General features: G+C 36.5%; 1 protein-coding gene across 1 annotated transcript in view; it reads left to right on the top strand.

The window, feature by feature from the left end:
- The window catches only part of LOC129261214 (TBC domain-containing protein kinase-like protein), a 28,695-nt gene extending 16,726 nt beyond the window's left edge, over window positions 1-11,969 (top strand). Inside the window, exons 13-21 of the mRNA XM_064099100.1 lie at window positions 29-218; window positions 1,972-2,022; window positions 2,840-2,923; window positions 3,544-3,666; window positions 6,398-6,559; window positions 7,158-7,339; window positions 7,631-7,806; window positions 9,509-9,668; window positions 11,024-11,969. Of these exons, the coding sequence (XP_063955170.1) occupies window positions 29-218; window positions 1,972-2,022; window positions 2,840-2,923; window positions 3,544-3,666; window positions 6,398-6,559; window positions 7,158-7,339; window positions 7,631-7,806; window positions 9,509-9,668; window positions 11,024-11,134 (1,239 nt within the window). The 3' untranslated portion in view covers window positions 11,135-11,969. The remainder of the gene's footprint in view (window positions 1-28; window positions 219-1,971; window positions 2,023-2,839; window positions 2,924-3,543; window positions 3,667-6,397; window positions 6,560-7,157; window positions 7,340-7,630; window positions 7,807-9,508; window positions 9,669-11,023) is intronic.
- The last annotated feature ends 3,590 nt before the right edge of the window (window positions 11,970-15,559 follow it).

The raw sequence follows: 15,559 nt of genomic DNA on the forward strand, positions 1-15,559 counted from the left end.
TGAGTCCCATTTCTGCTATTGCATGCAGGGTGATATCCAAGCAAACTATGACGCCATAGACAAGGAAACCCCTACAGCAATGGATAGACAGATAGAGGTAGATATACCAAGATGTCATCAGTACAATGAGCTTCTCTCATCAGATGTGGCACATAACAAATTCAAGAGGATACTCAAGGCTTGGGTTGTTTCTCATCCAGAACTCACGTATTGGCAAGGTATGCAGTAAAGGTTTATTGAGAATTCACAGTTTACTCACCCTTTTCATTTTATTGAACCCCCCCCCCCCCCCCGGAAAAAAAGGCTGTCTTTTTCTGATTCATTACATTATACATGTATATTGTATGTCCTAAAAATTCTTAGTGTTGATGTGAATGAAAATGTGTTTGAGTGGATGAATTTTGTAATTTTCATGATTTTGGATGGGATCCCAACCAAAATAATCAGAACTACCTATTTGTGGCCACTACACTTTTCTAAGGTAAGAGTGTTACATGTAGATGATACTCCAATATGATTCAATTTTGAATAATTGATTTATCAGGCATGGAGAGCTTTCTTGCTCTCTCTCTCTCATTAATGATATCATTTTCCTTGAAAAGGGCTCTTCCGAGCCCTTATCTTACAAATTAAGTGATTGGGTATTGGAAAGCTACAGACAAAGATTATATCCTGAAATTTTAGACCATTCCATGATTGAGAAGTGGTATAAGAAATTTCTTTACTTTATACATGTATCCTCCACAATGTTATTTGGGCATACATTATATTGGAATGGTAAACATTACTTTTTAGGAGGATGTACAAAAAAATGTACCTACTTAAAAAATAGGCAGCAAGCAATTCAGAAGAAAGTGAGAATAAGATGAAAAATTTACGAAAATGCTGTTTTTTTATTATTAATGTAATAGATTTTATTATGCCAGTCAATTTTACATAACTTGGGATTCCACTACTTTTTTGTCTCGCCCACCGGAGGTGAAGGCGAGACTTAGGGATCCAAATGTCGTCCGTCGTCCGTCCGTTACAAACCTAATGACACATAACTCCACAACCGTAAGTCGATTTCCAACCAAACTTGGATGGTAGATGGACTTGGGGGACCTGCATGTTATGCTGCAGTCGGAGGTCACATGGTTAGGTCAAAGGTCAGTTTGAGGTCAACGTTAAAGTTTACATGCAAGACTCTCTTATGACACCTAACTCTGCAACCGTAAGTCGCATTTCATCCAAACTTGGATGGTAGATGGACTTGGGGGACCTGCATGTTATGCTGCAGTCGGAGGTCACATGGTTAGGTCAAAGGTCATTTTCAGGTCAACATTAAAGTTTACGTGCAAGGCTCTTATGACAAGGGTTATTCCATCCCAGTCATTTCACAATGAAGTTTCGATATAATTCTCTTGCGTGCCCTCGCAAATCACAATATTTCTGGTCATTTTCATAAGTGGGCGAGACACAAAATTTATTTTGCCTTGTTGTGATCTTTGTAGGTTTGCATGGTGGCATTTATAACGTGGAGAAGGTTTACGTTTCATTATGTGTAATACGAAGAAGGGAAAGGAAATACAGGCAGAAAAATTGAAATGGAAAGACGAGAAAGGATGAAAAGAGGAAATTAGAGGTATTCTTTTCTTGAAAGTGAGTGAAGTCCTGAAAAGGACTGTAAACCAGATGAGATGAGCTAAATATGGCTTGAGTAGCGATGGTTTGAGTAGTAGCAGGATGAAGTGAAGAGAGGTTATTCGACGTTTCGGGCAGGTTGACTGTCCGTCTTCAGGAATTTTCTGCCTGTATTTCCTTTCCCTTCTTCATATTGCACATGGTGAACCGTAAACCTTCTCCATGTTACTTTTTTATGGTTCACTCCACATGTACATGTAGTTGCACGGTAAAGCTACATGTATTCGCCCTGAGATATAGTGGGGAGAAGACAATAAAATACTCGCATCGTCTGTTCATTCATTTCAGGATTGGATTCACTCTGTGCTCCTTTCCTCTACCTCAATTTCAAGAATGAAGGTAAGACTCCATGATCTAGAAAGATACATACTTGTGGAGCGTTGTGGCCCAGTGGATTAGTCTTCTGACTTTGAAACAGAGGGTCGTGGGTTCAAATCCCAGCCGTGGCGTAATTTCCTTCAGCAAGAAACTCATCCACATTGTGCTGCACTCAACCTACATTGTAGGTGAGGTGAATGGGTACCCAGCAGGATTAATTCATTGAATGCATGAGCACTGAAAGGCAGCTCGAGCTAAAGCCGGGGTAATAATAATAATAACATCGTGCCTCAGAAAAGAATATTTCTAGATAGATGGCACTATATAAATGCCTATTATTATTATTATTATACTTCTTTACTGTTTTCTTAACTTGTTCAATTACAATTGCTTCTCCTTTTCAATACATGCACTGAATGAAGCTAGGTGTTTATCATACACCAGAATGATTATTTAGAACAATGATTAATTACAATAATTTATGCTTGCTTGAAATTATATTCATTTCATTATCACATGCATTACCTTGTTAAGTAATTAAACATAGGAAACAACATGTGAGGCCACACTGATCGAACAGGCATTTTTCAGTAATTTTTCTGATCTTCATTTGCTGATCACTCTGTAATTATACATATTCCGGAAAAATCATTTGGAGATATTTTTTCTGTGTAAGTTTCGTTCAACTCTGTAGATACTAGTACTAGAGTTTATCTTTAAGCCTCATAAAAATAAATACCTCTGTTTTTTATAAGCGCCTTTCTCAATGATCCGCTTTGTGTAAATGCATCTATAGGAAAAACAGGCTGACATGTTGATTTTATGCATTTTATTTCAGCATTAGCCTATGCTTGCCTGAAGGCCTTCATCCCTAAATATCTCTACAAGTTCTTTATGAAAGACAATTCTCCAGTAATCCAAGGTAAGAAAACAGACAATAGTATAAAAATAATACATGTCACAGAGGAAATTAGTGAGAATTGCATGCAGGATATACCTGTAGAACAGCTCTAACACACTCAAGTCATAAATTCCTTCTGGCAGCTGGCTCAGGTCTTTGTTTCATTTTTTTTATGTATGTATTCTAAGGTTCACTCTAATTAACTAAATAAGGCCCTAAACTGTTATTTTTCGTGCAGCCTCTTTGTAGGAATGTGATCAAATGTACTCTAAAAAATTAAATGGTTACAAAAGTTGTGCAAAACTCTAATAAAGTCATGGCATGGCACGGTACGGTGCCTGATTTATTGTGAAAAATGATGAGGGGGGCTGAATCATCCCCCCTTATTGTGCTTAAATACATCAAAACTGAAACACATTTATTCACATAAAAGGCAATGAAATTGCTCAGAATTAAGAAGATATTTCCATTGAATGGCCAAATAGTTGGGCGCTCAGCACAGTTTAATGTTATGAGGATTCCCCATAATTTGATCAAGCTGCCTATCGTAACATTTTGACAATATATAAACTATCCTGAGATAATTGGTCATGTTCAGAAACAAGTGCCTTTCATTTTTAATGCTTGTTTTGTTCTTTTAGAATACCTTGCAGTTTTCTCTCATATGATTGCATTCCATGATCCTGAGCTGAGTAACCATCTACAGAGTATAGGTTTCATCCCAGAACTCTTTGCAATCCCATGGTTTCTCACCATGTTCTCACGTGAGTATCTGCTGTCCACTGACAAAAGGCAAAAGGAGACAACGCTCCGGGGGGGGGGGGTGCCAGTCAAATGTATTGCTGTACACACGCGTGGCCAAATTATTTCCAAATACCCCCTAAACGAGTTTTTCTCTGTGTGAAAAATAATCCCCTAAACAAGTTTTTCGCTGGCTTTATTTACACATTTTGGCCCCTAAATAAGTTGTCGCCAGAATATGACCCCGAGGAAAAAGTTTTGGGGGAAAAAAACATATCCTAAACACGTTTGGCTAGTCTTAAAAAAAAGCTTTTGGAAAAAAAAATACCCTAAATACGTTTCACCCTGCAATTGACCATTGACCAGTCTTTCAAAACTACCCCTTTTTTTTTTAAATCAGTGTTTTTGATACCCTTAACGAGTGCATGCACGGCCCGCGTCCAAAACTGAAAAAAACACCCCTTTAAACGCGTTTTTTGGTCACACGTGTGTACAGCAATATATTTGACTGACCCCCCAGGACAACGCTAGCTACTTGATTGAATTCAACTCCTTTATTCTTTTCCATTAAAAAAACATAAAAATATGCACATTCATGATACAAAAAGCTGAAATATACTGTACATGGATAATATATACAATAAAAATATATCAAATACATAACAAATTAAGATCACAACAAATTAAGATCACAACTGAAAATAGATTGGATAAGGAACATATAGGAAGCTTTTAAAACAAGCATGTAAATGTCAGGATTTATTTTTTTGTTGTTGACTTTTTTCCCTTGATTTGAGATATTTTCTGTATGATGTTCATGATGATGCTAAAGGAATTGAGTTGCGTAGCCCCCATTTCTCGAATATAGATTCAAAAGCAAGTACCTCTCTATATATTTCTACATAAAACAATAGCACATTTTTCTCATTTACTAAGAAACTTATTCCACTATTCCACATAGTTGCTCCTTTTTGTCATTGGATGGATTCTTGACCGGCATTTGAATGAAATTTTGGTGTGATTTCTGTGAAATGTATGTTTGGACTGAGGCCAAGTCCACCCCAAAACAAGAATTTAATTCCTCTTGATCTACTGCCATTTAGTCCAATTACCGCATGATCTTATGTCTGGTCCATTAGTGGTTCGTCCACTTTTCACATGGTCTAATCACCATCTCTTCCAATCACCATTTTGTCTACTTATTATCATTATTACTAGTGAGTAGATCATATTCATACATGTACATGTATGCACATACTTACTCTGTATAATACTAGGATTTGGTTTTAAACCCTCATTTACTAAATTCACACCAATGTTTCTGGCTTGAGGTTTCTAAGGTTGTGTTCCCTAATTACTTACAACCCCAATTTTACACTCTTTCAATTCTTTAATTGACTTTGTATGCATTGGATGATGTCAAGTGTAGTGTTGAATTGTGGTGTTGGGATTGACTTCGGGGGAAAATAGACGTATTTCAGGCAGTTTGTGTTGAGTGTTGGTGTTGAACGTCGTCTGCTGAAGCAAGCATTCCAGATGGTGTTAACGATCTATGTGTAATTTCCACATTCACCAACGCCAACCTCCTGGGATTGGGAAAGTCATGATTTCAAGTTCAGTGTTGCGGATCTGAAGCTCACGAACAGGCGGCGTACAGGATAAAACTTCCCTTAACATTAGCAATAACTGTTAAATGCATATCATTAGAGCTTTATAAATTTTTATGAACAATAATAATTACTCTTTTGGCTTTTTGTAGTCATTTTAGCGTTTGCATTCTGTACAATGAGATTTTACTGCTATTTTCTCCCAGTTTCATCATTGAGACTTCTCGTGTATAAAGTTGAGATGATCACGTTGCGCAGAGGCATGACGTCATGAGCTACCAATAACACAATCTCTGTCGTTCTTCTGAACCCAACTCGGTGTTGGAACTCAGCTCAACAGCCTATTCATGCTCTCACCACCAACACCAAACACCGTACTTAAAGGTCAAGTCCACCCCAGGAAAATGCTGACTTGAATAAATAGAGAAAACTCAAACTAGCATAGTTCTGAAAATTTCATCAAAATCGGTTGTAAAATAAGAAAGTTATGATATTATAAAGTTTCGCTTATTTTTCACAAAACATGTGATAATGCACAATTAGGTGAGTCAGTCGATGATGTCCATCACTCACTATTTCTTTTGTTTTTTATTGTTTGAATTATACAATATTTTATTTTTTACAGATTTGACAATAAGGACCAACTTGACTGAACCATATAGTATTAAACAATGCTAATTCCACATGTTCAGAGAGGAATTAATTGTTGTATCACTTGACAATGAGGAGAATATAAGAATATTTCATATAATAAAATACAAAAGAAATAGTGAGTGCGGGATGACATCATAGTCTCCTCATTTGCATACCAGCCAGGATGTGCATATAACTGTTTTGTGAAATTAAGCGAAACTTTAAAATGTCATAACTTTCTTATTTTACATCCGATTTTGATGAAATTTTCAGTGTTATGCTTGTTGGATTTTTCTCTTTTTATTCAAATCAACTTTTTGTTGGGTTGGACTTGTCCTTTAAAATCACCCATTGTTTTTGTGTGCCATTCCTCTTTCTATGTTGTAAACATGTTTCCCCTTCATAAGATCTTCCATCTATAGGATGTCCTCCTTCTTAATACATCATCCTTAAATCCTTAATAGATTTTGTAATCATTACATTTGTGTTGGTTATTCCTCTTTCTGTATCGTAGATGTGTTTCCCCTTCATAAGATCTTCCATCTATGGGACACCCTCCTGTTGGGCACATCATCCTTCCCTCTGTGTATAGGAGTAGCAATTTTACAGCAACTGAGAGCAAGCTTACTCATCGCTGGTTTCAATGAGTGCATCCTTCTCTTCTCAGACATGCCTGGTAAGTGTTGTATAACAAATAATGCCCAGGTGAGAATGTGTTTAGTGGCGGTTCTGTGCACTCAAGGGTATTTTTTAGTGAGAGATGCTTGCACCGCCGCATTACAAATAGGTCATTTGTTCCAGTGTCGCATCCAAAATATTAATAGATTAATAGGTAAAATTGAAGCATTGTCAAGTGACTAATCGCTATTTGGAAGATCTTTGTATTCATTAGAAGAATGGGTAGTAGTTTCTTTAATTCTTTGTAGTATATATCAGATTGCAATAAGAGAGGGGCCACAGCACACAAAAAATAGTGCTGTGAATTTCATTTTTTTTATCAATACATATTTTCTTCTCATATGTTTTTATGCAGTATGCATTTGAAACAATTTTGTTTTACCGTTTGGATTTTCCAAGTTGAAAAACATTAGCATAGTCATCATTTACCAAATTTTAGGATAAAAATAGTTATTGACTGGAATATATTTTGACTTCTGCCTGAAAATGTTATTAATTTTTTTTTTTTATCTGATCTGAGTTTATGGCAAAAGAGTCTTGTTAGGTATTAACCATACATGTTTGGCTTATGGATTCATTTCATTTTGCAATGACAGAGATTGACATCGAGAAATGTGTGAGGGATTCCATCCGCATCTTCTGCAACACTCCCAAGAGCGCCACCTATAGGAAGTATGCACACCCGCCCAAGAAGGTAGATCGGATAACGGCAACGTCTCAGATCAAACCAGTCTCATACTACAGCACAGACTACCACGATCAGCCTAGATCGGAACTGGTGAGTGTATCTTTCACAATTTTTTTTCACTGTTGAATTTCTTCTGCTTGTCAGTTGTAGTACACATTCATTCGACATGAAAGGGGAAGTACACATTCATTGAAAGATTTTCATCAAATTTTCACTAATATTTTTTCTGTTTTTTTTCTGCTTTTATTAGAACCATTTTAGTGTCAGGCTGAACTACCCCTGTAAACATTTTGAAATCATTACCACAGCTGGCCTTTATTGTTTAAGTTTTTAAATTCTTAACCACCAACTGTATTTGATCTTTGTAATGTGTCTTTCAAGTCAAGAGAAGCCCTGTCACAGAAAGACCTGAAAGAAGAAGTGGCGCCTCGAATCTCTGCTGAAGATCTTCTTGAACTCTGCGACCTTCGTGGCTCCAACTCTTCTCATAGTCCAACCAAGAAGAATAAGAACAGCAAGCCCATCATCCTCATTGTCGACATCCGGTCAAGTGACGAGTATCCTTATAAATGAAACAATGTGATTATAATCTGTTCATTGGCCATCCAGTTCATCGTCAATCATAAGTTACTGAGCAATGTTCTCTGTCAATTCTAGAGCTTGAACGACTAGAGCCAAAAGTGAAATTAAACAAATCATGTACCAATCAATGTTTCAAAACATAACCATGCAAGGTTGATGCATTTTTCTGCTTTCCAGCTGAGTATTTTGCTTGAGAATAACCCGTATTAGCCGGCTTCAAAAATAGTTTGTTTGTTTGTCAAATTCTTGATTTTATTGTTTTTTTTTCATTGGAAATCGTTTGCGACTTTATTCTGACCATAAACAAGATTAAATCAATTGAGCTTTATCCGTAAAATTATAAATAAGGATACATTGATGAATTTCAGCTAAAAACACAATTTGCACATTTTTCAATGACACGCACTTACATGTACGTAATGTTTGGTAATTTCTGAACCATATACCTGCGGCAATGCAAATTGGTATGAAAAATTTGCACAAGATTTGAAAGAAAAAAGTGTGCATGGTCAACAAATCATGCTCAGCGGATTTATCTCGAGAAATGTTGATTGGCAGCTTAATCCATTTACATATTTACTATGTGTATATACTCAACTGCGCTTTGATACTTGGTATCATATTATTACCCCGTCTGTAGATAAGCTGCCATATTAATAGGCGCTAAAGCATTCAAGGAATAAATCCTACCGGGTACCCATTTACCTCACCTGGGTCGAGTGCAGCACAATGTGGATAAATTTCTTGCTGAAGGAAATTATGCCATGGCTGGGATTCAAACCCACGACCCTGTGTCTGGAGACTAATCCACTGGGCCACAATAAGCAAAATACTCAGCTGGCAATCAGTTAATACGCATGAAACTTGTATTGGTGTGCTTTGTAGCTTATAGCATTTCAATTTGTGAATTTCACCTTTAGCTCTTGTTGGGGTCTTTTTGGAGTGCACATTTTTCTGTCTTTGGCATTCAGGGTATTTTCTGAGAGACTACTCCTTAAACCACGGCGCTTCCACATGGGGTAATACAGCATTTGCTCCTGCGACAATTCCTCCAGCCTTTATTTCGTCTTGGGTTTAGGGTTGTGCTTAGTGGGGTAGGGTATAGTGTTAAATCCAGGGTTGACGTCAGCCATTTTATCAGGGTTCCCTGCCCATCAGGGTAAATTATTTTACTTTTTTCCAGTCAGGGAAAAATGAGGGAATTTGATTTTTAAAAATACCTCAAATCATGGGAAAATGCCTTTAATTGGGGGAAAATCAGGGAATTTTGATTATCCCAGAAGTTGAAAGCACAGTAGTCAGTCAGACTCTGTTATATTTTGTTGCATATCAAAACAACATCCATTGAATGACTGGTTATGGCGGTACTCATTAGTTTTACATTATTGCTTTTTTACTGAAAATACATGTAATTTTATATACTGCAACAACTTAGAAAACATGCGAAACTGGGAATGGGTTTAAATAATTATCAGGGAATTTTTTAACTTTATCAGGGAAAAATCAGGGAATTTTTTTTTCTTGAAAAGCTGGGAACCTTGTTGAATGGTGTGTGAAATTTATCATGGAGCAATTGTTCCCAGAGTAATTATCATGGAACCCCCCCCCCCCTGGACACGATAACCTGAAAGCTGAATGTCCGTATGAATGTTCCTTGACTGATAAACCTTGTAACAGCTTCTCAAGAGGACATATACCAGCCAGTGTGAACATTCCTTTCAACTCGGCTTTCTCACCCGAAGGGGACTTGATCCCCTGTCCTGCAGTGACCCAGCTGTACAACCACAGGGGCAGGGTGGTGACGGTGGTGGGACACAAAGGAAAGAATGCACCCAATGTGAGTATGATTCCAATTCCATTCAATTTAATTCAGGTTTATTGCAAAAAACAGAATTGGCAATCACAGACTGAATTGTACATGCTTACACAATGCCAGAAAAATATGATATGAGAAGAATTAAAACTTAATAAGATTCATAATAGATATTCAATAATGTGCAGTTATAAAGAGATATAAAAGGGATTAAGAGATAAATAGCACAGTATTGCTCACCTGTCATACAAATAAAAGCTCATTTAGCATTGATGATTGGTGTCTATAATCATCACCATTTATTTCAGACAGCATTGTCCCTGAAGGGTAACTACATGTAACTGTAGCGAGCCATGATCACACTTCCCCTAGAAGTTTGATATGCCTTCACTCCTAAGGTACATTGTATCTTTAACCTCAAATAGACTGGGCTATTTCGACGCCTAAGAAGACGGGGGGCGGGGGGGACGATTCAGCCCCCCGCCCCCCTTATGATCTCGGCCGTTGATCGACGGATTGCGACGAAAATTGGCACGTGCGTTAGCCATGGCTTTATCTACAAAACTATAAGATCAAATTCTGCGAAAGATCTCATTGCTAATTATGCTAATTTATGCGTAAAATCAATCAACTAAATAATGCCCCTAAAATGCTAATTTTTTATTCATAGACACTTTATTGGAATCTGATCAAATTTACTTAGAAAATTTTCAACTTCACATTTATTTTTTCATGTATTTTAAAGTTTTCTAAGTTTCATATGTATTTCTTTGTTTTTTTTACTTTCTATTTTTTGTTATTTTTTCAATGGAAAATGTCGGGGACGTTATTTTGACCATAAACAAGATGAAATTAATTGATTTTAATCAGTAAAAGGAAAATGATGATACATTTATGAATTTTGGCTAAAAACACTGTTTGCAATGGAATTGTACACGAATTCACATTTTTGAGCAATTTTGGATCTGCATGCACTTACAAAAAATTGTGTAATTTTGGAAATACATACCCGGGGGTTGCTGAATGATTGCTGAATCAGCCCCCCACCCCAGTCTTATTACGGTTAAAGAAATAATGTTCTAGTTTATTTTTTAGATTAAAGAATAGAGAATAAGGAGAGCAGTGTCCGGGAAATCATGCAACAAAGCTAATGGACACTGCTTGTGTTGATTTAGCTAAGCCTATTGTATTTTACACCTTGCATATGTATTTAATAATTGTTTTTTGTTGAAGGTTATCATAGGAAACTTTTTAACATATTTTCCCAGAAGATATTTCATTTCCAATAATTCTTATTAATGCAAATTACATACAGTATTCCTCTATGTATTTTTTTATGATTGATCGTCCAACTTTCCTTTTCATATTTTCATATCCAGTTTGCCAGAGAGCTGGTCAAGCTTGGCTTCAGCAAGGTATGTGTGATGCATGGTGGGATAGATTGCCTCCGCTCGACTGGACTTCTCACCGTCTCTTCACCTGACCTTTGACCTGACCCTGTCTCCGTAGTGCGAGCAACTCTCTTCACAGCCTGTGAGGGCAAAGCAATAGTTAGAAAAATATGTAATAGTATCCAAAATAGTTATTAACAATGACCTCTATACATTTGTATCGTGTATATGAATTGAATTATGATATACACATTGAGTGGTATTCTGTTAGCAATGCTTTAGTTAAACCTGGGTTATCTTAGACCACACTTTTGCTGAGTACCAGTTGTAAACTTATTCTCCAATTAACAATTATTCCTATCCTACTGCAAAAAGTTATTAATAAAAAAATGTATTGAGTCCCGAAATGTTAAGAATAGCAAAATACAGTAATCTTAGTAATTCTAATTAATGGGTATATTTTAATTGCCACGAATATAGAAGAAATATTATGAAGCCAGCATTCCATGAAAGTGTGGTTCAATGTTCTAGTTTAGACTAGGGTTAAACCTAGGTATAATTATCAGAATATCACCCATTGTGTATTAGACATACAAATCATAGTTGAATTGCGTCAGTAGAGATAAATTACGACTTGAAACAAAATTATTCTAATGCATTGAAAAACCATTACTTTAAAAAAAAATTCTTTATAGATTTAAAGGGGTACTCCAGACTGGATAATAATCTAAATACAGTGGTGGAATTCTTCAAACAAAACGCTGACATTTTCATCAAAATCTGATTTTTTTTTTTTCAGCTATTGAATATTTAAAGTTCTGTGATATTTTGTGAAAAAAGTTACATGCATGCCATCATCAATATGCAATAGGTGGGCTGATAGTGTCATGTCTCCACTTATTTTTTATTTTATTACATGACATCATAATTATTTCATATGTTCATACATTATGTGCATGAACATGTCTCTGTTGTAACAAAACAGGTTTCAGCATTGATTATCTTACACAGTAAATCATTGGGCTCTTATAACATTCTTGGAGGACAAAACTGAATAAACATAATTCCATTTAATAAAGTACTAAAGAATAAGTGGGGAGATGACGTCATCAGCTTGCTCATTGCGTATTCATCCAGACACACAAAGAACACTTTCATCAAAATAACGCAAAACTTTGAATCGTCGTAACTTTGCATTTTCCTCATCCAACTTTCATGAAATTGTCAATGTTTCGTCCATTAGATTTTAATATGTTCAAACCACATGATTTTCAGCCTGGAGTGCCTCGTTAAACAATGAAAATGGATTAAGATAGAAGCTATGCATTGATTATCAGCAAGGAATATCAATGACCTTATTAGAACCAAGTGGATCTACAACAGTAGACATATTTTCATAGTCCCTCAATATATTGTGTGTATTGATCTGCAGCTGGCGCATCTGACAACTCAGTTTACATGTATTCCCTCCTCTGAGGGAGGCGCTCTGAGATTACGATGTCATATGTGTAAGGTTTATACTGCATTCCAATCAATATCCAACAAAATTCCATACCACTATTTTCATAGATGTAATCAAGAAAATATATTTTTTCTTAAATTGTTTTTTTTTCTCACTAGTAATCTGGTGGAGAGTTCAGAGACAATTGTTGAATAATATTTACTTCATGAACACACAATTTGTATTGCCAATTATTCCACATTTCCTTGTATCTTGCCAATTATGTCATTTTTATTCAACTATTTTTTTTTTTTTTTTGGGGGGGGTATTTACTTAGATGTAACTACATAAACTGACATGTTATTCCCACTAATCCTCTTTTCTCTTACCTGTGGGTATTTCTTTTATTGCTATATGATGTCAGTAGATGGATTTTCCTTGCTTGTTTTTAAAATGTAAGAAATCAGTATAAGTGCATGTGGGATCGGACAAGGACGATTATTGCTTGGAAAAATCACCTCTCAGGAATGATATAACTCTCAATAAATACTACTAAATTATAATAATGCTTAGTTTTTTTTATAGCGCATATTACAATTCAGTCTCATAGTGCTATAGCAATAACAGGTGTAGGTCTTTTCTACCTGAATAATTTAGCTTAATTTATATTCAAACAATCAAACACTTGGGTGGTCATGTCATCAAGTTGTGTTTGAACATATTTTGAGATCGTTACCACAACTGAAATTTACCTTGATCCTGTTAATATTGGTCATCCTTACTTTCAAGTAGAATCCTAATCAAACCCAACATCCTCATAGACACGCGAATATGTGCAACAATTGATGTTAGCCTAGTATTTTAAGCATATCACAATTCGAAATAATGTGTTCAGAGAGGTGAGTAACTAGTGCCCAAAGTATCATCAGGGATCTGGCAGCAACTTCCGAAAAATAATATACCGTGCCCACTTCTCTTGCCACCACTGAATGAGATAGTTGCCCAATGGACCTCCTGCTCCCCGGTATGCATCTATCTCTCGTTGAATGAGAACCTCTTTGGTCAACTCCTCCTCAATATCTCCTTTGCATCATCATGATTATGATTTGGGCAAGAGAATGTGTAGTTTTTGAGGTCTCTTTGCATTTTAATAGGTATACCTGAACAAGTTATATGAGCCCAGTAATCACAAAGCTTGTCATTAAGGCCTTCTTTATACTCACAACCGATCCGTTTCCTCCTTATGCCATGTTTCCGGCGAAAATCCAACTCCTCTTCCGAGTCATAGAGTAAATTACAAACTCGGCAGCGATTTGTCCTTGTCCTTGGAGGTGGGGTCTTTAGTGAGAGGCACGTTCTTTTTCCTGACTACCCTCGCCTGAGGCTGTCAACCTTATTTTCAGTACACATACAATACAAATAGGATCTAGCAGAGATCAAGGTCAAGTTTTGCAACATTTTCTTCTGAGCCGTTAATCACTTATCCATATCATTTCCAGAAAGGCAAAAAAATGGATTCCTTTCAAATGTCTTGAAATACTGGTACTATCTCCCTCTGATATTGTGAAATGACTTTGCCAGTTTCAGTTCTCTGATCAAGATATCTTCATCCCTATAGGTGTCTACTTCTTTAACCTTGCCGATTCGGGTGGCATTTGCCTGCTTTTTATAATTTCTTTCCAGTTTGCCAATGAAGGGTTCTGCCCGTGAAGCCCTTTTCACATTTACTTCAGTGACATTGGCTCCCATTGCATTCTTTTCCCTCTTGAACTTTCTGTTTCATACTCCATGTCAAGATCCAGTGGAATGTTTTTCTCAGTTCCTCATAACAAAATGAAACAAGTGAATTTTTGGATGGTTTTACTATGTAAAATTTGTCCCAGAAAATAGGAAACCAGAAGGAGGGTAGAAATTTTCTTTGATATTATGTTATTTCCTCACAAAGAAATACATTTTGATAAGATCGGATCAGGCAGGAATGTATTATAACAACTTGAACAGTCTAGTGTGCCATTTGCCCAGTGTCAGTGAAAAAATATGCTTCTACCCAAGATTGATAACCTATGTTCCATATGTATTAAATCTTTCAAAGGGATATCGAGTGTCCATGTTGCCCAACTGAATGACCCTGCATCAATTGATTGGGTGTGATTCCTGAACTTTGAACGCTTCTTCTGGTATTCCTTCGCAGGTGTTTTTGTCAGAAATCCCTCTGCCTTTGCCTTGGGTAAACTTAGACTTGGTGTTGGCCTTATCAGGCTTATGTGCTTTGATGCTGTTTGGTGGTACTGCTCCTTGATTTCTCCTTTCAGTGTGGGTGGGCTTTTTTTCACCTTCATTTCACATTTGTGACACAAATAATCCGATGGATTTTTTTGGATATCTTCACTTTCACCAACGATAAGTTGTACAGCTGATATAAGTTTGACTCTTGTGCATCTGGCTGAATTAAGCTTTACATACGTTTTGCATGTAACCAGCTGAGTATCACAAATCATGCACCAGCGACTACCGTAATGTTCACGGAAGGTGATGCCAATGCCATGATGATATGGTGAGAGCCTCTAGGCTTACCTCTAGTAGAACTCTACATTTCTAATAATGCATCCAAAAACTTTTGAGAAAATACAAATATATTGGCCTGTCATGTACCGCTAGCACTAACTTTAATAGGTAGCAAGAAATCCTTCCCTGACTCTGGCCGAGCTGAGCTGATATCTGTGTAGATCTATTACATCAATCCCATGTGCACAATGCATGCACACAGCTGATAACACGTGCAAAACGTAAACAACGTTGCACTGTTGTTCGGCGTGGCGAGATTGACAAGTAACTCATGCATATTTATGAAGCCTCTTTTTAAGCGCGAGATGAAACTTGTAGATATCGTAGATATTCCATTCTGAAAATTCATGAAACTGTTAATTACCTTATTTATCAATCTAGTATGAATGAGAGCGCGAAATGTGTTGACTCAATTAAGGCCTGAAAACCGAACATTTTAAGCATTTTTTTAATATTGTGTTACGGCCTACTTGTGCGCATATGGTAATCCTCCTATGCAGAGCTACTCCGCCGTTAAT

The sequence above is a fragment of the Lytechinus pictus genome, chromosome 5 (assembly GCF_037042905.1).
Source record: "Lytechinus pictus isolate F3 Inbred chromosome 5, Lp3.0, whole genome shotgun sequence".
NCBI lineage: Eukaryota > Metazoa > Echinodermata > Echinoidea > Temnopleuroida > Toxopneustidae > Lytechinus > Lytechinus pictus.